This window comes from Garra rufa, chromosome 8 (assembly GCF_049309525.1).
Source record: "Garra rufa chromosome 8, GarRuf1.0, whole genome shotgun sequence".
NCBI lineage: Eukaryota > Metazoa > Chordata > Actinopteri > Cypriniformes > Cyprinidae > Garra > Garra rufa.
In genome coordinates, this window is record NC_133368.1 from 40700849 (window position 1) to 40726636 (window position 25788).

Consider the following 25788-nt stretch of genomic DNA (forward strand, 5'->3'; position numbering starts at 1 on the left):
GCATGTTAGAAACATGAAAGACCATGTGGCATGGCAATTTGCAACGGTGGTTGTGTAACAGAGGCCAGCTAGTAGGTGCTGTGCAGGTACACCTCACTCCCCGATCTCAAGAGACGCACTAGCGACTGACGTTAGAGGTTGCAGCCTTTAGCCTCCTTGTTAGTGCGTCCGCCTCCCGTGCTGGAGACCCGGGTTCGAGACCCGCTCGGAGCGGGTGCAGTGGGACCCGGGTGTGAGGGGTTACATTGGTGCCGTGACCCGGATGGGAGTGAGGTTTAGGGGGGTGAGTGTAACAGAGGCCAGCTAGTAGGTGCTGTGCAGGTACACCTCACTCCCCGATCTCAAGAGACGCTCTAGCGACTGACGTTAGAGGTTGCAGCCTTTAGCCTCCTTGTTAGTGCGTCCGCCTCCCATGCTGGAGACCCGGGTTCGAGACCCGCTCGGAGCGGGTGCGGTGGGACCCGGGTGTGAGGGGTTACATTGGTGCCATGACCCGGATGGGAGTGAGGTTTAGGGGGGTGAGTGTAACAGAGGCCAGCTAGTAGGTGCTGTGCAGGTACACCTCACTCCCCGATCTCAAGAGACGCTCTAGCGACTGACGTTAGAGGTTGCAGCCTTTAGCCTCCTTGTTAGTGCGTCCGCCTCCCATGCTGGAGACCCGGGTTCGAGACCCGCTCGGAGCGGGTGCGGTGGGACCCGGGTGTGAGGGGTTACATTGGTGCCGTGACCCGGATGGGAGTGAGGTTTAGGGGGGTGAGTGTAACAGAGGCCAGCTAGTAGGTGCTGTGCAGGTACACCTCACTCCCCGATCTCAAGAGACGCTCTAGCGACTGACGTTAGAGGTTGCAGCCTTTAGCCTCCTTGTTAGTGCGTCCGCCTCCCATGCTGGAGACCCGGGTTCGAGACCCGCTCGGAGCGGGTGCGGTGGGACCCGGGTGTGAGGGGTTACATTGGTGCCATGACCCGGATGGGAGTGAGGTTTAGGGGGGTGAGTGTAACAGAGGCCAGCTAGTAGGTGCTGTGCAGGTACACCTCACTCCCCGATCTCAAGAGACGCTCTAGCGACTGACGTTAGAGGTTGCAGCCTTTAGCCTCCTTGTTAGTGCATCCGCCTCCCATGCTGGAGACCCGGGTTCGAGACCCGCTCGGAGCGGGTGCGGTGGGACCCGGGTGTGAGGGGTTACATTGGTGCCATGACCCGGATGGGAGTGAGGTTTAGGGGGGTGAGTGTAACAGAGGCCAGCTAGTAGGTGCTGTGCAGGTACACCTCACTCCCAGATCTCAAGAGACGCACTAGCAACTGATGTTAGAGGTTGCAAATTTGTTTCAAGGGATAAGGGGAAGGAGGCGAAGGCGAAGGGGTAGAAAACAGAATTGGGATTGGGCCTTAATATTACCCATACCAAATTTGGAGTCTCTGTCTCAATCTCTCTAGCGCCACCAATAGGCCAAATTTGTACTCATAATTCTGTGAATAACTTTTGAAGCGTAACGTCTAAAGTCCTTGGCTCATGCCGAGTCAAATACACACAACATTTTAAAATACCGGGTCAAAATTTTTAGCAATTTTGAATTTTGCAAAAGATCTACTTTTTCGAACTCATTCTAGATGGTTTGTCCAATTTTCACCAAATATATCTTAGATTGTATTTAGACAATGCTGGCAAAAAGTTATCAAAATATTTTTGATATACCAAAAGGTTTTCGCAAAGTTAATTAATTTGACAAAATTTCTGCAAAAATGGACATGATCTGTATCACATGCTTTGGCGGATTCTGACCAAACTTACTATGAGGCAAAAAATGCACAATTAAACAATGTATAACGTCTGTTGCAAACATATCAAAAAGTGCCAATTTGCGGAATTACATTCAGATTCATTTACACTGCATCGGATTGCTTTTACACACTGTTTTGTGCAGCGTTGAGCCTTATAACCAATCAAACGCATTTCTGTTGAACTGCATTGGCCAATCAGAGGTGCTTAGAGTAGTCAGCACTGAAAACGCCAAAGCTGTGTGAAGTGCGCAAGCTCGTAAATTTCCTCATCATAAACAACACAGCGCAGATACGATGTAAATAAAAGATTAATTTTGTAGCTTCCGCTTTCACATGTATAATTTAGATACAATTTTAAACAGTGTATTGTTATTGACAACAGTTTAAAATATCGAACAAGGTAAATGGGTAAATTTAAGCATTTGACATTAAAGACAACATAGTATGATGGTTATAATAGAACGGTTATAAACATTGCCCTCACAAATGTAAAAAAGTGCCCCTAGAAATCAATTCCTGAGGGGAAAATATTGCCCCTTAATGAAATAAAGTTCATTTCTGACCCTGGAACTGTCCCTTTAATTCTTCTTCGAGAACCAAAACAACAAAATAAAGTTTTAATAGATAAGAATTCAGACTTTCAACAGCACTGCGCTTGATGCCCCAGCGTTACATTGGGCTGTGAGCTTCCTGCTCTCCCCTGACCCCCCGCTGTGAACGATTACCCACAGGCAAACTCCAATTAAACCGCACTGAAATCTGTCACGAACCACAAGATGGACCGAGTTCTGTAGCTGCCTCTCTAAATGACAGTCTCTCTCCTCGTGTGAAAGCCTTTCTTCATTAGGAGCACCCCAAGCCGCACCTCCGCGTTTCAGAACATTAACTACCCTCTCACATTACTGCGCAGGACACCCGCCGCCATCTGTTCCTACTCAGGCTTCTGCTCAAACCTCTCTATACCTCCACCACTCTCTATTTATTTAACTCCGAAGGTTCGTTTCATTGTGGTCGCTCTGCGAAAACCCCAAGTCAATTGAATTAGTGGGAATAGGAGATAATCTCTCCCGGCAGAGCTTTCTGAGAGCCGGGGCAAATGACAAAGTGGCCCGTGTTAACGGCCGTGTACAGGAAGCTTCCTCTGAGGGTGCGAGGGAGAGTCCTGAAGGGGCCGGGTTGAGGCCAAAAAAAGGGGCGTTTTTCTCCCCCTGCTACATTACAGTAAGCCCGCGCCTTGTCCGAATCAATCTTGGCACATCTGCCTGATGCCAACCGTAAACAGGATTAGAGAAGGACTTATCTGCTTGATGCTAATTGTGTTGCAGTTTTTGCACATGTCCACCCTTTTAATAGAGCGACTCCATAGCTGCTGTACAACTGCCCTTTTCAGGCAGCGCTTGTCAGCATGTGCGCTAGTCAGGTTGGTCTAGGCTCTGAAGTCTTTGGCAATAGGACCTAATTAGTCCCTCCAATTAAGAGCAGGAAAATTGAGTTTAAATGAGCAGCCCACTAAGTAGAAGCAATGAGATGTAGATTGAGATAATACACCTGGTAAAGCACAAGTCTTACTGGTGTTTCCTGCTGATCTGCTCAAAAACAGGCCACACAATTGGAACTTTACTTTTTGCTAATACTGTGCTCTCTCTATTTTTGGGAGGCCATAAATTTTTGCTTACACAAACTTTTTTATATATATCTCCATTGTATTTTAGCCACTTTACAGCTCCACACTTGCTAATCTATTTTTAAGGAAGTAATGATGCAACTTTAACAACTACATTAAAATTGGCAGCAAAATTAATCTCTTGACGAGGCTTTGCTGATGCAATTAGAAAGCGAACGCAAGTATTAGAAAGCTGACGTAAGCTGAAATTATGCTAGAAAGAAAGAAAAAAAACTTAAAGAAACACTTGCTTATGGCTGATTGTTCCAGTTCCTTTTTGCAAAAGAAGTGTCATTAGGTTGCACAACAAAATATTTTTTATTTCTTTATTATATAATTTAAATTTGATCATATTCTAATTATGTAAAGGTGTTTACTCGATGGTCATGATCCAAATAAGACTTTATATAAGAATACTGAATAAGACAACTGCACTCTTAAAAGGTGTTTTAGAAGGTTCTTCAAGTGATGCCATAGAAGAACCATTTTTGGTTCCACAGAGAACCATTCAGTCAAAGGTTCTTTAAAGAACCATTTCTTGCTTACCTTTTTATAATCTGAAGAACCTTATTTGCCACAAAGAACCTTTTGTGAAACAGAAAGGTTCTTCATATGTTAAAGGTTCTTTATGGAACCATTTAGACAAAAAGGTTCTTCTATGGCATTGTGAAGCACCTTTATTTTTAAGAGTGTGGGATATGCCTGTATTAGGAATGCTAAGTCAAGTAAACACTTATTTCGAATATGCATTTTACTGGAATATGCGAATAATAAAGCAAGCTATGTGATATAGGCAATAGTTTAAAGTCTACAACTAAAATAAAAACATTTTTGGAGATACTAGAATAAATCAGTATAAAGGCATGCGTTTGGAGTCTGCCTACGTTTGGATGTTCTTTAGTGTTTTGTAATCAAACACAATGATATCAAACCTGCATATTTTTTGAGGTCAAAAGTTTACATACACCTTTCAGAATCTGCAAAATGTTAATTATTTTAGGAAACTTTACAACTTTACAAAGATTACATTGATTCTTTTTTTAGTTTGTCCTTGTTTGTCCTGAACAGTTACTGTTCTTCAGAAAAACCCTTCAGGTCCCACAAATTCTTTGGGGGTTTTTTTTTAGCATTTTTGTGTATTTCATTTATTCTGTTCATAAGTTTTCACCCCTGGCTCTTAATGCATCCTTTTTCCTTCTGGAGCATCAGTGAGCATTTTAACCTTCTGTAATAGTTGCATATGAGTCTTTCAGTTTTCCTCAGTGTGAAAAGATGGATCTCAAAATCATACAGTCATTGTTGGAAAGGGTTTAAATACACAAAAATGCTGAAAAACCAAAGAATTTGTGGGACCTGAAAGATTTTTCTGAAGAACAGCAGGTAGTTTAACTTTAACTGTTCAGGACAAACAAGGGACTTATGAACAACTATCACAAAAAAATAATAATAAAAACCACAGCTGTGGATCATTCAGGTAACAACACATTATTAAGAATCAAGTGTATGTAAAATTTTGAACAGGATAATTTTTTATAAATTCAACTTCTATTTTCTATTTTGGACTATATGTAAATGTCTTTTATGTGAGATATCTTATTCAGGTCAGTACTGAATAAAAAATAACATGTATTTTGTATGATCCCTCTTATTTTGGTAAAAATAATTAACATTTTACAGATTCTGCAAGGTGTATGTAAACTTTTGACCTCAACTGTATATAAAGGAGTGATAGATAGAAAACGCACCTTTAGGATATGCATATGTAGATTTCTTGTAAAACCGTCACGCCTCTTTTGTGTGATCTAAAAGGGATTTGAGAGTAATCCATACACAAACCCAAAGTTGGGTATAGAGAAGGGGGTTGAAGAAGATTTTGGCTGCTGGTGCCTCTGCTGCAGGGCACACAAGTTCACAAATAAGAAGGGCCATATGTTCAGGGTCATTGGTCTAAAGGGGCTGCAAAGGGCCAAATCAATATGACACGTCTGGTAACACACGAGGTCATATAACATGGAGCCCTCCTGAAGACTGACTATGGATCTGTCGTCTCCGGAGATCTCATCTCTCTCATTGACAATTACATGCGTCTCTGTGTGTAGACACCACTCAACGGCCAGCACTGACACACGCACACACGCTCATGGTCTGATCACACTCGCCGGCTGCCAATTCATGTTTTCAGGATTACTGTGAAATCAGGCTGGATGAAATGAAACTTGGTAGAGTAGGAGCAATTCATGTCCCAGTCACATTTTCTTGGTTAATTAAACTGAAAAGAAAAAATATATAAATATTTTATATTTTTACTACACAATTAAAAATACAGGTGCTTCACGATGCCATAGAAGAACCTTTTTTGTCTAAATGGTTCCATAAAGAACCTTAAACATCTGAAGAACCCTTCTGTTTTACAAAAGGTTCTTTGTGGTGAAAGAAGGTTCTTCAGATTAAAAAAGGTAAGAAAGAGTTGGTTCTTTAAAGAACCTTGGACTGAATGATTCTTTGTGGAACACAAAATGGTTCTTCTTTGGCATCGCTGTGAAGAACCTTTTAAAGCACCTTTATTTTATAAGAGTGTAGGGCAGTTTAACACGTTGACTTAATTAAATAGTAATGAAAAAATAACACGATTAAAACCTTTTAATGCAGTTAACGCACTGCCCCCGCCCCAGACCTGTATGTCATCTTATATTTCATATAGTTGACTGTTGACAAATATGATGCAGAGCAACAACTCCATAAATGCAGTTATGGCCTAAAATGTAAGTGTCAGTTAGCAGGATGAGGAGGGGAGATGGAGTTGAAGAAGACCGGAGTAAATAAAATACTGATATTTATTAATTAAACAAACGTAAACATGGAGCTGAACAAACAGAAGTAACAATAAATCAACGGACAAAAGGGAATGAGCAAACACAGACTTAAATACACAGAAACGGGGGCGTGGTAACAAACAAGATAACGAGATGACGAGGGGGAAATACAAATATGGGTAAGACTGAACCAACTAATACAAAACAAAAGGGGGGAACACAGGACTAAACCATTATCATAAGGAAGCATAGGGGGGGAAACACTAGGAAAACAGAACAGGACAGGACAAAATACTGACATTAAGATACCGGTGCAAAAAATGCACCGACTAAAAAAATACAACGACTTTCATCGTATGAACAAAAAATACTGAGATTTTTCTTCAATTATCTTCTTTTATGTTCCATAGTTTACGTAAAACATAAAAAATTATGTTGAATCAAATAAAATATTTATTTCTAAATGTTTAATGTTTACTTGATACTTTCTCATTTAACACGAAAATAGCTTTAAATAATATTTTCCACAAATTTATTTTGTGATTAATTAGATTAATTAATTCAAAATTTTAATCAGCCGACAGCCCTAATTTTTACATTATAAATGTAATTAATATTCTATTTATTTAAGCCAGGTATGAATCTCATCAAGTTATAGTGTTTTTAAGCATTTTACATTTAATGCAAAATAATAACTCAAGGCAGTAACAATTTAAACAAAATATGTCATTTGTGAACTTATGCTCAGCTATTCTTTTAATAGTTTTAACTATTTTTTTTAATTTACTTAAAATTTCAGCAAGCTGATTACTCACTAAAAACTCCCACAGATGTTTTCAGTCTTATTTTGATGTAACAAAGTGGTTATATCTAAGTGTGTGAGTTGTTTACTTACTGTTTAATTAGTCCTCCTATTAACGCCATTATATTGTTCATTCAGACTGATTCGTGAACACGGAACACAAGAGGCGGGATTTATTGCATGAACCAATCGCAGCCAAAAATTGCCTCCTCTCACATTCATTTTTTTTTAATTTACTATAAATTTCAGCAAGCTGATTACTCACTAAAAACTCCACAGATTATGACTTTCCCCCATTCATTCTCAATTACCCCTCACCAAATTCACCTCTTTAGGGGGTCTGTTAAAACTCAGTGTGCTCAGGGGAGATGAGAGGAGAGATTTATACACTTTTTAATTTTATATTTTGTAATATTGGTGTTTTATTTTTGTACTACCATCTATTTTTCTCATCAAGTATTTTGAGAAGGCACTGAGAAGGCATTATATAATATATATATATATATTTTTTTTGCCAGAACATGGTGGTTGTTAGTGGCCCAAGTATCTATGATGCCCTCAACAACCCGCATGATTTAAGATTATGTCCACAGCACAGCCAAAGTTTAATACTTTACCTTAGATGTTTGTATTAGAAAATAAATAAATTGTATTAATCAATAATAAGGTCTATGCATCAAGTATGTCCAACCAGCAAAAAGCCAAAATGTAATACTTTACCTTAGATGTTTGTATTAGAAAAAATAAATCGTATTAATTAATAATAAGGTCTGTGCGTCAAGTATGTCCAACAAAAAGCCAAAGTTTACTACTTTAGATGTTTGTATTTGAAAAAAATAAATGTTATTAATTAGTAATAAGGTTGTCACACCCTCTGCACGTTCCCTCAGCCCCAATCACCACGATCCTCCACCAACCAGCCAATCACCACCACAGCACACCCGTGAACCATCACCAGAATTCTAATCACCGTCACCTGCACCAGCAATCACCACACCCTTCAAATACTTACCTCATTCACTCACTCACCGGCTGGTATCGAAGTTGCATGGATGCTTCTCTGTGGATCTTCTCCCCCTCCTGTTGTCTCTCCTGTGCTCCTCGTGGATTCTTCTGATGTTCTCCTGTGCTCCCCGTGGATTGCTCTGATGTTCTCCTGTGAAACACGTTAATCGTGTCAGAGGGAAGTGACTGTTGCTAACGCTATTATCCTTATGAACTTGAACTCACCTGCTGTGTTATGTTTGAAGATTTGACCACAGAGACATTATTCACCCGTTTGCACGTGTGTTGAACTGTGCACGTTTGTTAATAAATACCTTGAAAGATACTCACCTTCTCCCTTTGTGTGTGGTCGTGACAGGATACCAGCCCAAAAAAGTATTAACTCACCGCGTCACTCATGGAGGCGAGCGCCACTATCACCGAAGACACCCCTGACCCATTTTCGGATATGGTAAACGTCCTTCGTCAATCTCTACCTGCTGCTCCAACGACGATTTCCAACACGCCCCTCTCTCGCCCTATGAGTTATTCCGGAGACCCGGGTGGCTGCAATGGTTTCCTCCTGCAAAGTTCCCTCTATATCGAAGCCAACGCACACCAGTTTCCTAACGAAATTTCTAAGATATCTTTTATGATTTCCCTCCTCACTGGGCAGGCACTTCAATGGGCAGACGCACTCTGGAATTCACGGAGCGACGCTTTAATCTCCTATAATGCTTTCGTTGCCCACTTCAAGGACGTGTTTGGAGCTGTGCTCACTCCCCTTTCCGTACACGATGAACTGATCACTCTGAATCAAGGTGCGTCCAATATTCACGAATACACCCTGCGCTTCCGCTCCCTAGCGGCCACCAGTGGTTGGAACCAAATCGCTCTCCTAGCAGCCTACCGTAAGGGGCTTAAACCCCAGATCCGCAAGCATATGGTCATTTACGATGACAACGTACCGCTGGAAACCTTTATTAAGAAGGCAGTAGGCATCTCTCAACATCTCTCAGCATGTCCTTCTACAAAGTCTGTACCCAGCTTCCCTCCACTTCGAACACCGTCACCCCAACGAGATGCGGAAGAACCTATGATTACGGACTCCTATCGCCTGGATCCTGCGGAGAGGAAACGACGAATTAATAATCGTCTGTGCCTATATTGTGGAGAAGCCTCTCACTTCATCAGTGCCTGTCCAGTCCGCCCGCCTCGTCCAATGGTGAGTACTGTATCTATTACTCCGGCCATGTCTCTCTTACCCCATATTACCGCTGAACTAATAGTAAACTCTCGTACTCTCCCCATCTATGTGCTCGTGGATTCCGGAGCGGCTGGCAATTTTGTTTCATCACACTTCATTGCTAAATATCGAATTCCCACCGTTCAAAATGAGGTCACATACCAAATTACCACAATCCAAAACTCACCATTGGGCGATGGTAAGATATCTCACCGGACCAGAAAAGTGACCCTCGTCTCCCAACACAACCACCGTGAACATCTAACCCTCCTAGTACTCCCGCGAGCCAACGTGGATGTCATCCTGGGCAGACCATGGCTCATTAAGCACCAACCCCGCATAGATTGGAGCACAGGAGAGGTCCTGGAGTGGGGCAAAACGTGCAGGAACCACGGCTACCATCCTTCCTCGTCGGATGCAGAGTCTCCATACCATCCTATCCCTCTGCACGCCACCACCATAGAGAGCCCTGCCACTCAATCCACCACCGCCATTCCCCCCGTCTATCAGTCTTTCACCGATGTCTTCAGCAAGGAACGGGCCACACAACTACCACCGCACCGGCCCTGGGATTGTAGTATCGACCTGCTGCCAGGCGCCAAACTACCCCACGGGAAGATCTACCCCCTCTCACGTCCTGAGCAGGAGGCCATGGAGAATTACATCCAGGAGGCTCTCCAACAGGGGTTCATCAGACCTTCCACGTCCCCAGCAGCATCCAGTTTCTTCTTCGTCCCTAAGAAGGATGGCGGGCTCAGACCCTGCATTGACTACCGGGTGCTCAACGACGCCACGGTGAAATTCGCCTATCCACTTCCTCTAGTGCCAGCTGCCTTGGAGGAACTACGGGAAGCCCACATCTTCACCAAACTCGACCTCCGCAGTGCGTACAACCTGATCCGTATCCGAGAAGGAGATGAGTGGAAAACCGCCTTCATCACCCCGACCGGTCACTATGAATATCAGGTGATGCCCTATGGCCTGGCTAACAGTCCTTCCGTATTTCAGAATTTCATGAACGAAATCTTCCGCGACTACCTCCATCGATTCGTAATCATCTACATTGACGATATCCTCATTTACTCACGTAACCTAAAGGAACATCAAGACCACGTCCGCCAGGTTCTCCAACGCCTCCGTGAGTACCAACTCTATCTGAAATTAGAAAAATGTGAATTCCATCAGCCCTCCATCTCCTTTCTCGGATACGTGATCACTGCGGAGGGAGTTCGTATGGAAGCCGGTAAGGTGGACGCAGTGGCCAAGTGGGCGGAGCCCAGGACGGTGAAGGAGCTTCAGCGTTTCTTAGGCTTCGCTAACTTCTACCGACGCTTTATAAAAAACTATAGCCTCCTATCGGCTCCACTCACTTCCCTCTTAAAGGGAGGACGCCGGGTACTACAGTGGACTCCAGAGGCTCAGCAAGCCTTCGACCGTCTAAAGCTGATGTTCACCACCGCTCCTATCCTCAAGCACCCCGACCCTTCAAGGCCCTTCGTGGTGGAAGTTGATGCGGCGGACGTAGGCGTAGGAGCTGTGCTGTCCCAGTGGTCTGATGAACCCCGATCCCTCCATCCGTGTGCGTACTATTCCAAGAAACTCACCCCAGCCGAGCAGAATTATGGAATTGGAGACCGCGAACTGCTGGCAATAAAGCTCGCCCTCGAAGAGTGGCGGCACTGGTTGGAAGGAGCCCAGTTCCCCTTCACCGTAATAACCGACCACAAGAACCTCCAGTACATTCAGCACGCCAAGAGACTAAATGCCCGTCAAGCTCGCTGGTCACTATTCTTTGCCCGATTCGATTTCAACATTACTTACCAACCCGGCCACAAAAACACCAAAGCAGACGCCCTATCACGTATGTACTCACCTGAACCTACCTCTGACGATCCTGATCCAATTCTACCCCCATCTGTCTTTCTCGCACCCATACTATGGCAGCTGGATGAAGATATACGAGCCGCCACCTTCGAGGAACCTGCACCACCGGAGCTTCCCCCGGGTCGTGTCTATGTCCCAAGCCGTCTCAGACCCCTTCTGCTGGATAGTACGCACACGTCCCCCGGCTCAGGACATCCTGGCAGCAGGCGAACCCTCTCGCTCCTCCAGCAGAAATATTGGTGGCCCAACATGAGCAGGGAAGTGGAACGGTACGTCCAAGGATGTTCGGTCTGCGCCGTTAACACAACCCCACGCCGCTTACCTGAAGGTAAATTACAACCATTACCTATTCCCCGCCGACCCTGGACACACTTGGGCATTGACTTCGCCACAGACCTGCCCCCCTCTCAGGGTTACACCACAATTTTAGTGGTAGTCGATCGATTCTCAAAAGCTTGCAAATTAATACCTCTCAAAGGTCTCCCCACAGCACTAGAAACCGCAGAAGCACTGTTCCACAATGTATTCCGGAACTTCGGACTCCCAGAAGACATCGTGTCCGATCGGGGACCCCAATTCATTTCCAGGGTCTGGCGGGCCTTCTTCCAACTCCTGGGTACCACAGTCAGCCTGTCATCCGGATATCACCCTCAAACGAACGGGCAGACCGAACGGAAAATACAGGAAATCTCCCGCTACCTTCGGACGTACTGTTCCCAACATCAAAACACCTGGAGCCAGTATCTACCGTGGGCTGAGTATGCGCAAAATTCCCTCCGTCAAACCTCTACTGGTCTAACCCCATTCCAATGTATTCTAGGTTATCAACCAGCTCTGTTTCCATGGACTGGAGAGTCCTCCGAGGTGCCCGCGGTAGATCACTGGTTCCGAGAGAGCGAGAGGGTGTGGGACTCAGCGCACGTCCATCTCCAGCGGGCAGTACGGAGGCATACGGAACACGCCAACCGTCGTAGGCTACCCAACCCAGTTTACCTCCCCGGGGACCAAGTATGGCTGTCCACTCGAGACATACGCCTCCGGCTGCCCAGCAGGAAGCTGAGTCCCCGCTACATAGGGCCCTTCACCGTGCACTCACAAATCAACCCTGTCACCTACCGTCTAAACCTACCTCCACATTACAGAATCGCTCCCTCGTTTCACGTTTCCCTACTCAAACGCCACACTGAACCCCTGTTCCCTTCCTCCACAGAATCGGAGTCACCTCCTCCTCCCGACCCGCCAGAGATCCTTGGAGATAACATCTACCAAGTCCAAGAAATCCTAGACTCCCGGCGGCGGAACGGCCAGCTCCAGTACCTAGTGGACTGGGAGGGGTTCGGACCCGAGGAGAGATCGTGGATACCCCGTGACGACATCCTGGACCCGACTCTCCTCGAGGAATTCCACCGCCAACATCCCGAACGCCCAGCTCCCAGAGGTCGTGGTCGTCCCCGTCGCCGTTCTTGGGTGCCAGGAGTCACCCGTGGAGGAGGGGGTGATGTCACACCCTCTGCACGTTCCCTCAGCCCCAATCACCACGATCCTCCACCAACCAGCCAATCACCACCACAGCACACCCGTGAACCATCACCAGAATTCTAATCACCGTCACCTGCACCAGCAATCACCACACCCTTCAAATACTTACCTCATTCACTCACTCACCGGCTGGTATCGAAGTTGCATGGATGCTTCTCTGTGGATCTTCTCCCCCTCCTGTTGTCTCTCCTGTGCTCCTCGTGGATTCTTCTGATGTTCTCCTGTGCTCCCCGTGGATTGCTCTGATGTTCTCCTGTGAAACACGTTAATCGTGTCAGAGGGAAGTGACTGTTGCTAACGCTATTATCCTTATGAACTTGAACTCACCTGCTGTGTTATGTTTGAAGATTTGACCACAGAGACATTATTCACCCGTTTGCACGTGTGTTGAACTGTGCACGTTTGTTAATAAATACCTTGAAAGATACTCACCTTCTCCCTTTGTGTGTGGTCGTGACAAAGGTCTGTGCATCAAGTATGTCCAACAAAAAGCCAAACTTTAATACTTTACCTTTATATGTTTGTATTAGAAAAAATTTATTGTATTAATTAATAATAAGGTCTGTGCGTCAGGTATGTCCAACAAAAAGCATTTACAAATAATTTTAAATGATCTTTCTTTTAAGAATTGCTGGTTGTCATAAAAGCTTTGCATAGGAAACTGTTAATTAGATAGAAAATACCAATTCTGCTGAACCTCGCTAGGCAGATATCCAAAGAGCAGAAAACAAAACAGGGAACGACGTCTCTGTGGCCCCCAGCATGGCAAGTGTCATATTCTGGCGCACATGAGACTGATTTCAGATGACAAGATGGGAACAGCCCTTCATTTGAGGCACAGTAAGACACGGGGAGATTAAATAAAACTGTGCACTCTTCTAGAAAACTTTATTGCTTCCAGATGGATACAAGCTTCCTCTCAGCAGCGCTCCGGCAAAGGCGAGATGCAGGGGGCCCGACGTCATGTCATCATGCTACTAATGTATGGACAAAAAGAATCAATTCTACACCGGCAGCGATCTGAGCTGCTAGACTTTATTACTGTGAGATTTCAATATGTGTGTGTTCTGATGCATATGCATTGATTTTAATAGTGGTGTTTGTAGAGTTACTTTTAGCATTGCTCGTACTTAACATCAGTGATATGAACTCATCTCATACTGTTTGTGATCCAGACATAAATGATACCTGAGCAGAAGTGTTTTGTTAGTATTTCAAGTGATTAGACTAACAATTTTTGTCTGGTAGAAAATAAAATGGACAAAAATTTACCTTTGATGCTATATCTAAAAACTTTTGCCAGTGCGCAAAAAGGATATGATGGAATAATCACTTGTTTTTCAGTTAAGATATCTAAAAAAAAAAAATCATTAAATCAAGATGCAGCACTGCAGAAAATATTAAGTTGTTTTTTTCCACAGTTGTATATAAAATATTCCACTTGTTTTTCCTCTTGTTTTTAGCTTAAAAATAAATACATGGTAAAATAAATAAAAAAAAATCTGCCAGTGCAGTAGGATAAAAATACACTTGTTTAAAAGATAATAATGCTGCTTGCGTTTCAAGTAAATTTATCATGTTTTATGATGATTTTGCGGTGCAAAGATTTAAAGGCAGGCTCTTCAACTTGGACCAGCAAGTAACTTCTAACCCTAACATCATCCTAATATCATGCCAGTGAAATCTACACAGGTAAGCACCGCTCCTTCCTTCAGAAAATGTACAAATCTGTAGTTACTTCTCCTTATCCCTAAATGTCTTTTAAATCTCATCTGTTCACCTGCTTTCGCAGGGTTGAGTTTGGCAGAGGGTCTCTTTGTCTCATCTTCTCCCTACTCGTTGTTGATGCGTGCAGCGCTCTCACAGATGAAACTAATACCGAGGTTTGAAAAGGGTCCAACTGCGGAAAGCCTGTGCCAGGTCAGCAAGCCACTCTTTGCCCCCATGTTGTGTGGGGCCATGTGGTTCCCAGCATGGCGTCCGAGAGCATATTTTCCACCTGTGCCTGTGGAAGCCTGTGTGCCTAGACCCACACACCAAAACCCAATATTTACATTTTTATATTGCCATTTTCAAGCCCCCAGGATGCAAACAAAGGAGGCAGCGTCTGTTTGTTCCCTGTGTGCAATTACACTGTGACACTGTATATCCCTATTGTAATACGGAGGGGTCACACACTTGAACTTTGACGGTGTTTGGTACACAAGCCAGCTGATTGGCGTGCGTGGGACAATCTGCTTGATAAATAGCATTTTAAAGAATCTATAAAACACTGCTTTGCACATGCAATGTATCGTATTACTATATATTTTTGGTTTTGGTCGAGTGACACAGAGTCTGTGCATGCAGATTTCCATCATTGTACACAGCCCCTTGCATGTTTGTTAATTAAATTAACTATATATTTGGCAATATGAGTGTAATACGCTCCAATTTAATATACATTTTAAATACATTTTACAGATTTTTCAGTCAGGTCAGTGCAATGAATAAAAAAAATGTGTTAAAATAAAATAGTTCATGAGGATTCAGTTTAAATTTCACAGATTTTTCTAGTGAAAAAAAAAGTTCCATAATCATCAAAAGTTCTGTTGATGTTTTGTTTTTGTGGTTTGCTTTGTTTTGTTTTGTTTATACACATTTTATTTTCTGTTTGTTTTGTTATAGCCACATTGCTTTGATTTGTGGTTTTGTTTTCTATGTTTTGTCTAGACACATTTTGTTTTCTGTTTTGTTTAGCCACATTTTGTTTTTGTTTGTTTTGTTTAGCCACATTTGGTTTTTGTTTGTTATAGACACGTTTTTTGTTTTGTGGTTTGTTTACTTTGTTTTGTTTAGCCAAATTTTGTTTTTGTTTGTTTTGTTATAGCCACATGTTTTGTAGTTTGTTTGCTTTGGGGTTTTTTTAGCCACATTATTATTATTATTATTATTTTTTATATATATATACACTGTGACCAAAAAAAAGTTGATTCAACTTAAAAAAAGTAAGTGTTCATGCTGCCTTAAAAATTTTAGTTTAGTCAACATGAAATGTTAAGTTGTACTACATGAAAATTTGGAAATTTGAGTTGAGTGAACTTAAATTTTAAGGCAGCACAAACACTTTTTTTAAGTTGAAACAACTTTTTAAAAAAAAATTTATTCATTTTTTGTTTTGTGGTTTGTTTGGCCACATTTTTTGGTTTTGTTTAGCCACATTTTGTTTTTGTTTGTTTTGTTATAGACACATTTTTTGTTTTGTGATTTATTTTGGTTTGTTTAGCCACATTTTGTTTTGTTTAGCCACATTTTGTTTATTTTGTTATAGCCACATTTTTTGTTTTGTGGTTTGTTTGCTTTATTTTGTTTAGCCACATTTTGTTTTTTGCTTGTTTTGTTATAGCCACATTTCTTGTTTTGCGGTTTGTTTGCTTTGTTTTGTTCAGGCAAATTTAATTTTTGCTTGTTTTGTTATAGCCACATTGTTTTTCGTTTTTTTTTTAATTTGCTTTGTTTTGTTTAGCCACATTTTGTTTTTCGTTTATTTTGTTATAGACACATTTTTTGTTTTGTGATTTATTTTGGTTTGTTTAGCCACATTTTGTTTTGTTTAGCCACATTTTGTTTTTTGTTTATTTTGTTATAGCCGCATTTTTTGTTTTGTGGTTTGTTTGCTTTATTTTGTTTAGCCACATTTTGTTTTTTGCTTGTTTTGTTATAGCCACATTTCTTGTTTTGCGGTTTGTTTGCTTTGTTTTGTTCAGGCAAATTTAATTTTTGCTTGTTTTGTTATAGCCACATTGTTTTTCGTTTTTTTGATTTGCTTTGTTTTGTTTAGCCACATTTTGTTTTTTGTTTATTTTGTTATATACACATTTTTTGTTTTGTGATTTATTTTGGTTTGTTTAGCCACATTTTGTTTTGTTTAGCCACATTTTGTTTTTTGTTTATTTTGTTATAGCCACATTTTTTGTTTTGTGGTTTGTTTGCTTTATTTTGTTTAGCCACATTTTGCTTTTGCCTGTTTTGTTATAGCCACATTTCTTGTTTTGTAGTTTGTTTTGTTTTTACATATTTTGTTTTTGTTTTTTGTTTAGAAACATTTTGTTGTTGTTTTTTATTTTGTTTAGCTGCATTTTGTTTTTGTTATTGCCACATCTTTTTGTTTTGTGGTTTGTTTATTTTGTTATAGCCACATTTTTTGTTTTGTGGTTTGTTTGCTTTGTTTTGTTTAGACACATTTTGTTTTTGCTTATTTTGTTATAGCCACATGTTTAGTTTTGTGGTTTGTTTGCTTTGTTTTGTTTAGACACATTTTGTTTTTGCTTGTTTTGTTATTATTGGTTTTGTGATTTGTTTGCTTTGTTTTGTTCTGTTTAGACATGTTTTTTTTTTTTTTTGTTTAGACACATTCTGTGTTTGCTTTTTTAGCCACAATTTGTTTTGTTTTTTGTTGTGTCAATGGTCTGTCTGGCGTTGTTTGTAATTCTTCAAAATATCTTCTTTTGTCTTTTGCATAGAAATTTGGAATGAATTGTGTTTAAATTTACTCTGGTGAAAACACTGCAGGCTTATGGCGAGATGCATTTCGTGCAATGCAAAACTGCTCTCATGCTGATTCTTATGCTGTCATGCACTTTTGGAAGGATGTACGTCTCTCTCGTTGGGTCTGTAACCAGAGGCTCCTACTTCGAGTCTCAGGTGTTAGTAGAGAGCTGAGCATGTCTCAGCATAATGACTCATTATTGATGCTAATGATGTTCTGCTCATTATTTTTAAAAAGGCTCTAGAAATAAACAATTATCGTCACCTACTTTTCATTATGCTCCCGGCCAAAATAATTTGCGGATATGAAAGGGGGAAAAATGTGATGCGTAAGACTGGATAGCTTAAACGTGTAACATAACTTCATTAATGTGGCTAAATTGCTAAATTAACATTACTTATCAGCATATCTGAAGTTGCAAAACAAGTTTTTTTGTTTGTTGATTGATGTTTATTGAAGAGTATACCGTTATTTAGAACCATTGACTCTGCCCAGCATTTTTCCATGCGGAGGATGGAGAATGTGTCTGGACTAAAAAATGTCCCCCTTCTGTCCCTCGGTACTGTGAAATGGGATCAGATAACCTCAGCGGTGCAATTAGCCTCAGAAATCTGAGGCTGAGCCAGTCAGTCCAGTTCCAGAGAGCTACACTGGGGCAGATGCTCCATGCTGACCGCAGTGGTCAACCAAAGTCCTCAGAGTTCTGGGAAAAACAGGTCATTTTCTAAGATCTAGTATCGCAGCTTGTGTATGGTAAACTGTCTAGCGTTTGCTTGCATGACATGCTCGTTCAGCTCAGCGCTCATATAAATGGCTGAAGTGATCGATGAAACAAAAGCTGAGAACTAAAGTCCATATGTTAGGATCTAATCTGAAACAAAATCATTTTAAAACGCATATAGAAGAAGAATGGCATTGTGCATCTTTCATCTAATGTATTACTCCCTTTCAGAGTTAAGTGAGCATGCATACAGGATATACTCTATAAAGTAATTAGATTCGCTCGTCGTAGAAAGGAAAATCCCTATAGTGGTCATATCTGATTATGGACAAAAAAATAACAGTTTAATCCAGCTGTACTCTTTTTTTATTATTATTATTGCACAGAGGTTGTTCTTCATAGCTCTGAATTGAGTTCTCAGTCTTACTTTTGTCCGATTTTTTTTTTTTTTTTTTCTTTTCCTAAAAGTGCTTGGGACACATATGTGACCCTGGACCACAAAACCAGTCAATTTCAGAGTACATTTTTTTTTTTTTATTAATACATAATCTGAATAATAAGATGTATGGTTTGCTACACTGTAAAAAGTTGTCACCAGTTATAACTTAAAAACATAAGTTTAGCAGCTGCCTTAACATTTTAAGTTAAATCAACATTAAACTACAAGTAATTTCAACTCATAAGTTAAATCAACTTAAAAGTACAAGTCATTTTAACTCATTTTATTGTCATGAGTTAAAATAACTTAACGTTTTGAGTTGATTTAACTTAAAATTTTAAGGCAGCTGCTGAACTTAAGTTTTTAAGTTTAAACTATTGAAATCTTTTTACAGTGTAGGATAGGACAATATTCATCAATATTTTGCTGAAATACAGCCATATTAAAATCTGAAATCTAAGTGTGCAAAAAAATCAATATTGAGAAATAGCTTTTAAAGTTGTCCAAATTAAGTTTTTAGCAATGCATTTTACTAATCAAAAACTAAGTGTCGATATATAGTTACTGTAGGACATTCACAAAATATCTTCATGGAACATGATCTTTACTTAATATCCTAATGATTTTTGGCATAAAAGACAATTTTATCATTTTTACCCATACAATGAATTTTTGGATATTGCTACAAATATACCTGTGGTACTTATGACTGGTTTTGTGGTCCAGGGTCACATATAGGAGATATCATTTTTGTAATTTGGTCTAAAAAAAAAATTAAAGTCATGTGATTTAAAATTAAAGTAATAGCAAATGACAATGATTCAACAATCCAGTCAATTTCAGATAGACAAAATCAAGTCCCTCCCACATTTTTCCTCATTCAAGAAGCCATTTCACACTGATATTCACTCTGAGTTCATAATAATCTCAGATTTTACATGCAGACTTCTGAAACCCTGACATGTAAGATTATAAGCGTGTTTTGTCAGAATAAAATTTGAGAAACAAAACACTTCCATATAATCTCATTACTCTCAGAAGAAACAATTGAGATACTGAAGCGATCTTAAAGGAGTAGTTCATTTTCAGAACAAAAATTTACAGATAACGTACTCAACTTCTTGTCATCCAAGATGTTCATGTCTTTCCTTCTTCAGTCGTAAGGAAATTATGTTTTTTGAGGAAAAAAAGATTTCTCTCCATATAATGGACTTCTATGGTGCCCCCGAGTTTGAACTTCCAAAATGCAGCTTCAAATGGATCTAAACGATCACAGCCGGGGAAAGAAGGGTCTTATCTAGCCAAACGATGGGTTATTTATTTATTTATTTTTAAATTACAATTTATATACTTTTTGACATCAACTGCTCGTCTTGTCTAGCTCTGTGTGTACTCTGTGTAGAGATTAAAAAGTATACAAATTGTAAATGTTTTTAGAAAATAACTGATCGTTTCGCTAGATAAGACCCTTCTTCCTCAGCTGGGATCATTTAGAGCCCTTTGAAGGGGGCACCATAGAAGTCCATTATATGGAGAGAAATCCTGAAATGTTTTCCTCAAAAAACATAATTTCTTTACGACTGAAGAAAGAAAAACATGAACATCTTGGATGACAAGGGGGTGACTACATTATCTGTAAATTTTTGTTCTGAAAGTGAACTACTCCTTTAAGTGTGACTTTCTTTTTCCTTCCTAAAATAAGCCATTATTTAAGCAGTGCAAACATTTTAGCGCTGGAAAACGACTCTGTGTTTATATGCAACATGCATCATTTCCTTAAACCGTTGCCTTCTGCATCCAGTTTTATGATGAAAAAATAAATAAAAGCTTACATTTGCAATCTCCGACCCAGGAGCTTTGTTTGTATATGTCTACAGAGCCAGAGGTAAAATGAGCGCACACATGGCGTGAACCCACCAGAGTGATCTAAATGAACTGCGTGGACTGGAGGCGTGAACTGCTCTGGCACTCAGATCAAATCACGGTGTTTGTACATTCAGCAGACAAACTGAAGTAAAGCCAAGGCCAATGCTAAGCAAATTCAGGGTTCAAAAAGTCAAACCCAGATCCCTTTGGCAAACAATCCCAGTCTCCCGCGCGCTTCTGTGGTCGTGGCTGAATATGAGGCCAATTCACCCGGCTCTGCTTTCATTTGTAAAAGGTGAGCTAACTGGCACGTTGTTGACTCTGGATCGGCTGTAGGTGATGCCATCAGAGAATTCTTCAGCGGTATTTTAAAACATACTGTAGAAATTGTGCTGACCTCTAAAAAAAGAAACTCTATATATTATTTACGTCCTGTATTTGTCCTGTTGTCAGCTCCAAGGCTAGGGGCGTCTTAAAGCGACAGTTCACCCAAAAATGAAACTTCTGTCATCATTTATTCATTCTAATGTCATTGCAAACTTATATGATTTCTTTTTTCCGGACAAAAATTTAAAAAGGTGTCACAAAAGTACTTGAAAAACCTATTTGAGTAAATTTTTCATCAATGGACTACTTTTATGTTACTTTTATTGTGCTGTTTTTAACCTTAACAATTATGTGGAAAAGTCAGGAGATATATATAAAATACTGGTCCACATCCCCCCCCCCCCCCCCAAGAAGTCTCTTCTGCTCACCAAGGCTGCATTTATTTGATCTTAAATACATTAAAATCTGTAAAAATCTATAAAAATGTATGTACTTTGCAATATTACTGTTTTACTATATTTTTCATAAAATAATATATACATGCACTTGTACTTTCCAGTCAAAAAAAGAATTTATCTAAAATAGAATGCTTTTGTAACATTATACACTATACCCTTTAAAAGCTTTGAGTCAGAATGTTTAGGAAATAGATAGAAATTAATACTTTTATTTAGCAAGGATGCTTTAAATTGATCAAAAGTTATGATAAAGACATTTATCATGTTACTAAAAAAATCTATTTCAGATAAATGCTGTTCCTCTGAACTTTCTTTCATCAAAGAAACCTGAAAAAATTCTACTCAGCGGTTTTCAACATAATAATACTAATAATAAATGTTTTTTGAGCAGCAAATCAGAATATTAGAATGATTTCTGAAGGATCATGTGATCGTGTGAAGGAGTAATGATGCTAAAAATGCAGTAAATAGTCAAATTATTTCAAATTTTTATTGTTTTTGCTGCACTTTGGATGAAATTAATACAGGCTTGGTGAGCAGAAGAGACTTATTTAAAAAAAAAAACATTAAAAATCTTACTGTTCAAAAACATTTGACTGGTAGTGTATTTATTATGAACTGTTTAGATGTTAAAAAATGAATTTAATGAATTTTTGTTTTGCAGGTCTAAATCATGTGACAGCACAAATAAAGCGCATAATCAGAAATTAAGCGACGGAGATGTAAACAGAGGTATCACATCATCACTGAAATCCAACACACAGTGTTGTCATAGAAACAAGCCCTGAAATGCCACATCGCAATCATGTAATTTGATATTGTGTTTGTCTGCTGGTTAATGTCCTTCAATCTCTCTCAGTTGTCTGCAGTGAGGGATCAGGGGCAATATTCTGATCTGTTATCCCTCGGCAGAAAAAAAGCACACAAGCGTCAAATAGAGAACCCCAGCATATCGGGATCTCGCTGTCATTTTTTGGCATTTTCAAGAGAACATTTGGTAAAGGCCATAGGGGGTTATTAGATGAATGCTTTCTGTGTAATGAGAGCTCTGGCTTAATAACATTAGCTTGGATCACAGATGAAAAGTACTGTCTATAAAGCTTACGCTGACTGAAAGTCTCTCTTGCACTCGGCAGCGCTCACGCTTTGAAGTGCCTGCGCAAAACAACAGCCAAAGACAGGAAGTACATGCCTCAGCTTCAAACTGCTGGGCGTGTTTCAAAATTGTTTCATTTTCCTATTTGGTTTTGTTTCCTGATCAATCAAACAGCAAGAGAGCAATTTTGGAGGGCTTTTTAATGAACGACAGCAAAGGTGGTCTTATATGTTTATAGCCTATTTGACGCTGCTGCATTTTCCATATAAATGTGTGCATATATTTCTAGCTACTCAAAATAGCTGGATTCCTTAAAGTGAAAGCCTACATGGCTTAGAGTTTCACTGATATTGAATGAAATCAAATCCTCCTAAAGTCATATGGTTATCTTCTTAGTGTAATGATGCAGATGGTAGTTTTGAGTATCATTTACTTGGACATTTGCTAACTGTCCACAAGACTGACAGATGCCCTACTTTAGGTGGTCACAACAGTCAGCCGGAGTCCATTACCAACACAGCTGTTACACATGAGTTTCTGGCAGGACTAACATTACCCCCTTTTCCCCCCCTTTTTATTTGGATTGCTACATTGTTGTAGCCCTCTTTTGCTTGTGTGATTATTACAGTAGGATACAATAGAGTGAAATCTGCCAACTATTTGCTCACTTCTGGTTCTATTGTTTATAATGATCAAACATATTTTATTTTATATTGATCGAAACCCCCATTCACACAAATCTGCGAAAATAACAAAAATGCTGCATTATGCATGCCAGGCCAGTAGTTGGCAATGTCACTTTGTAAAGAAATACTATGTGCCTATCCATCTTTTTCTTCCTGTAAGTGTGGATGACAGCCATTGGAAAATGTTATGGGTCTGGCTTCCTATTTTAGGCTGTAAAAAACTGCTGGTTTAGCTGCTTAATATTGCAAATTGGTGTGTCTTACCATATTAATTTAATGTGTTATCCTAATTATGAACGCACAAACAGTTTTGCAGTTTACTGCACATTGTTATTCTTCTCATTATTTCCCTATAGCGAATAATGAACCGGAAGTCTCACCCATAGGTTTACTTTCGCGTTGAAGAAAAAGATGAATAGACAAAACATATAATACACATATGTGACCCTGGACCACAAAACCAGTCATAAGCATGGGTATATTTGTAGCAATAGCCAACAATACATTGTAGGGGTAAAAATTATGAATGTTTCTTTATGCTAAAAATCATAAGGATATTAAATAAAGATCATGTCAAAACTTATTTTTGGTTAGCAATATGCATAGCTAAGAACTTCATTTGGACAACTTTAAAGGCTATTTTTTCAATATTTAGATTGTTTTGCACCCTCAGATTCTAGATTTTCAAACAGTTGTATTTCTGCCAAATATTGCCCTATCCTATCCTACATCAATGGAAAGCTAAGCTTATTTATTCAGCTTTTGGAAAATCTTAATTTCAGAAATGTACCCTTATGACTGGTACCCTTATGAGTGTCACGTATGTATGACGTAACCATTTTCACAAATTCACATTTTCATAGTTTACACAGAGATGATAATGGTATCGTTTTCAAAACCTGAACTTTGAAGCCCTTTTTCAAAAGTTTTCAGGCCCCCGAAACACCATTGTTGTGTAAATGAATGGCCAGAACCCATAAAAGTTTTCTGTTTTTAGTTGAAAATGGAGTCATGTGAACGCCCCCCAAACTGTAGGGCCTGTCACTGGCAACACTAAGATCATGGGTTCAAATCCCAAGGAATTTATAATCATATAATACATACCTTTGTTGCAATCTAAGTCGCTTTAGATAAAATGTAAATGTAAAATGCAAATGCAACTTTCTTGATGTGTATGTCTAGAGCTTGTGTGTTAAAGAAGTGGTTCACTTTCAGAACAAAAATGTACAATGTACTCACCCCCTTTTCATCCAAGATGTTCATGTCTTTCTTTCTTCAGTCGTAAAGAAATTATGTTTTTTGAGGAAAACATTTCATGATTTCTCTAAATATAATGGACTTCTATGGTGCCCCCGAGAATGAACTTCCAAAATGCAGTTTAAATGCAGCTTCAAAGGGCTCTAAATGATCCCAGCCGAGGAAGAAGGGTCTTATCTAGCGAAACAATAGTTATTTTCTAAAGACATATATACTTTTTAATCTCTACACAGAGTACACACAAAGCTAGACAAGATGAGTGTTTGAGGTTAAAAAGTATATAAATAGTATTTTTTTTTAGAAAATGACCGATCGTTTTACTAGATAAGACCCTTCTTTCCTCGGCTGTGATCATTTAGAGCCCTTTGAAGCTGCATTTTGGAAGTTCAAACTCGGGGGCACCATAGAAGTCCATTATATGGAGAGAAATCCTGAAATGTTTTCTTCAAAAAACAATTTCCTTATGACTGAAGAAAGAAAGACTTGAACATCTTGGATGACAAGAGGGTGAGTACATTATCTGTATATTTTTGTTCTGAAAGTGAACTACTCCTTTATTTGCAGGCCTATATGTGTGCATTATGTATTCGGTCTAAATACATAATTAAAATAAGAGTGAGAGAGAGAGACCAAATTATGATTCTAAATTCAAAAATGAATACATTACTACAGTCTTTGCTTATGTTTAGTGTATGTCTTAATACATCTCAGTAAGCACTTTTCTCTTTTTGTGCTTATGTATGAAAGAGACATATTATCAATTATCATCCCCACACTCTAAATTAGATTAAAATGATTCATTCTACCTTCTAAAACGTTCATAAAACTAAGCTTACAGGCAGCAGTCTTTGCTTATGTTTACCTCACGTCTTAATAAATCTCAGCAAGCACTTTTCCAATGCTGAGATTGCTTGTGTAATGTACTTAAGGCGTAGTCGAGTCTATAAACACGATAAATGAATTAACTGTTTGCTAAAATGACTTTGAGCGCCAGACACACAAGAAGTAAACAGGGGTAGCATACAATCACCATGGAAACGGCTGCAAACAGGACACAGCGTTGCTCACCTGTAGGGGTCTCGGGCTGAATGGGCGTCCATGTTACCCGCGTTGCCGTGAGAACCACGTCGTGGCTCTTCTTCCCGATTTGGAAGATTCCTCTCACGATCGGCTCGTCCGGTCTATATTTCTTTTCCTTTTGCCCTTTATCGGTGTCATCCGTGCTTAACTGAGGGGCCGAGACGGAGCGTTTCTCGCTTTGCTGCTGTTTTCGCTTTTTCTTTTTTGTCTTGACTCGCTTGCTCTTCCCGTGAGGAGACACCGGTTGCGTCTCGCGCAACTCTTCCTGACTCTCCGACCACGCGTTGAGGACATTTATCGATTTACACGGGGATTCAAACATTATGTGAATGTTTGCGGGGCAAACTCGCCTCTGTGTATTAATTTACCTCTCGGCGCGCTCCCGGTCGCTAGGCTCTTGAGGAAGTTCCTCGTCTCCATGCACCTCCAGAGCGCGCGCGCCCGCTGGGCTTTCTTTAGCCGAGCACGCGCGCTTCCCTCACTCGCATTTAGTGTTATTACTATTTCAACTAATCATTAAAAGTGTGTATTAATGTGAAATACTATGACAACATGTATTCTTTTTAAACTTACTATCCATGTATGTATCTAGTAGACTAGTAACAAAATGTTCTTTGTA

General features: G+C 40.0%; 1 protein-coding gene across 1 annotated transcript in view; it reads right to left on the bottom strand.

Moving 5' to 3' along the window:
- LOC141340180 (ceramide kinase-like protein) overlaps window positions 1-25569 on the bottom strand; it is a 64672-nt gene extending 39103 nt beyond the window's left edge. The window contains exon 1 of the mRNA XM_073845107.1: window positions 25158-25569. Within this exon, the coding sequence (XP_073701208.1) occupies window positions 25158-25491 (334 nt within the window). The 5' untranslated portion in view covers window positions 25492-25569. The remainder of the gene's footprint in view (window positions 1-25157) is intronic.
- Window positions 25570-25788: the final 219 nt, after the last annotated feature.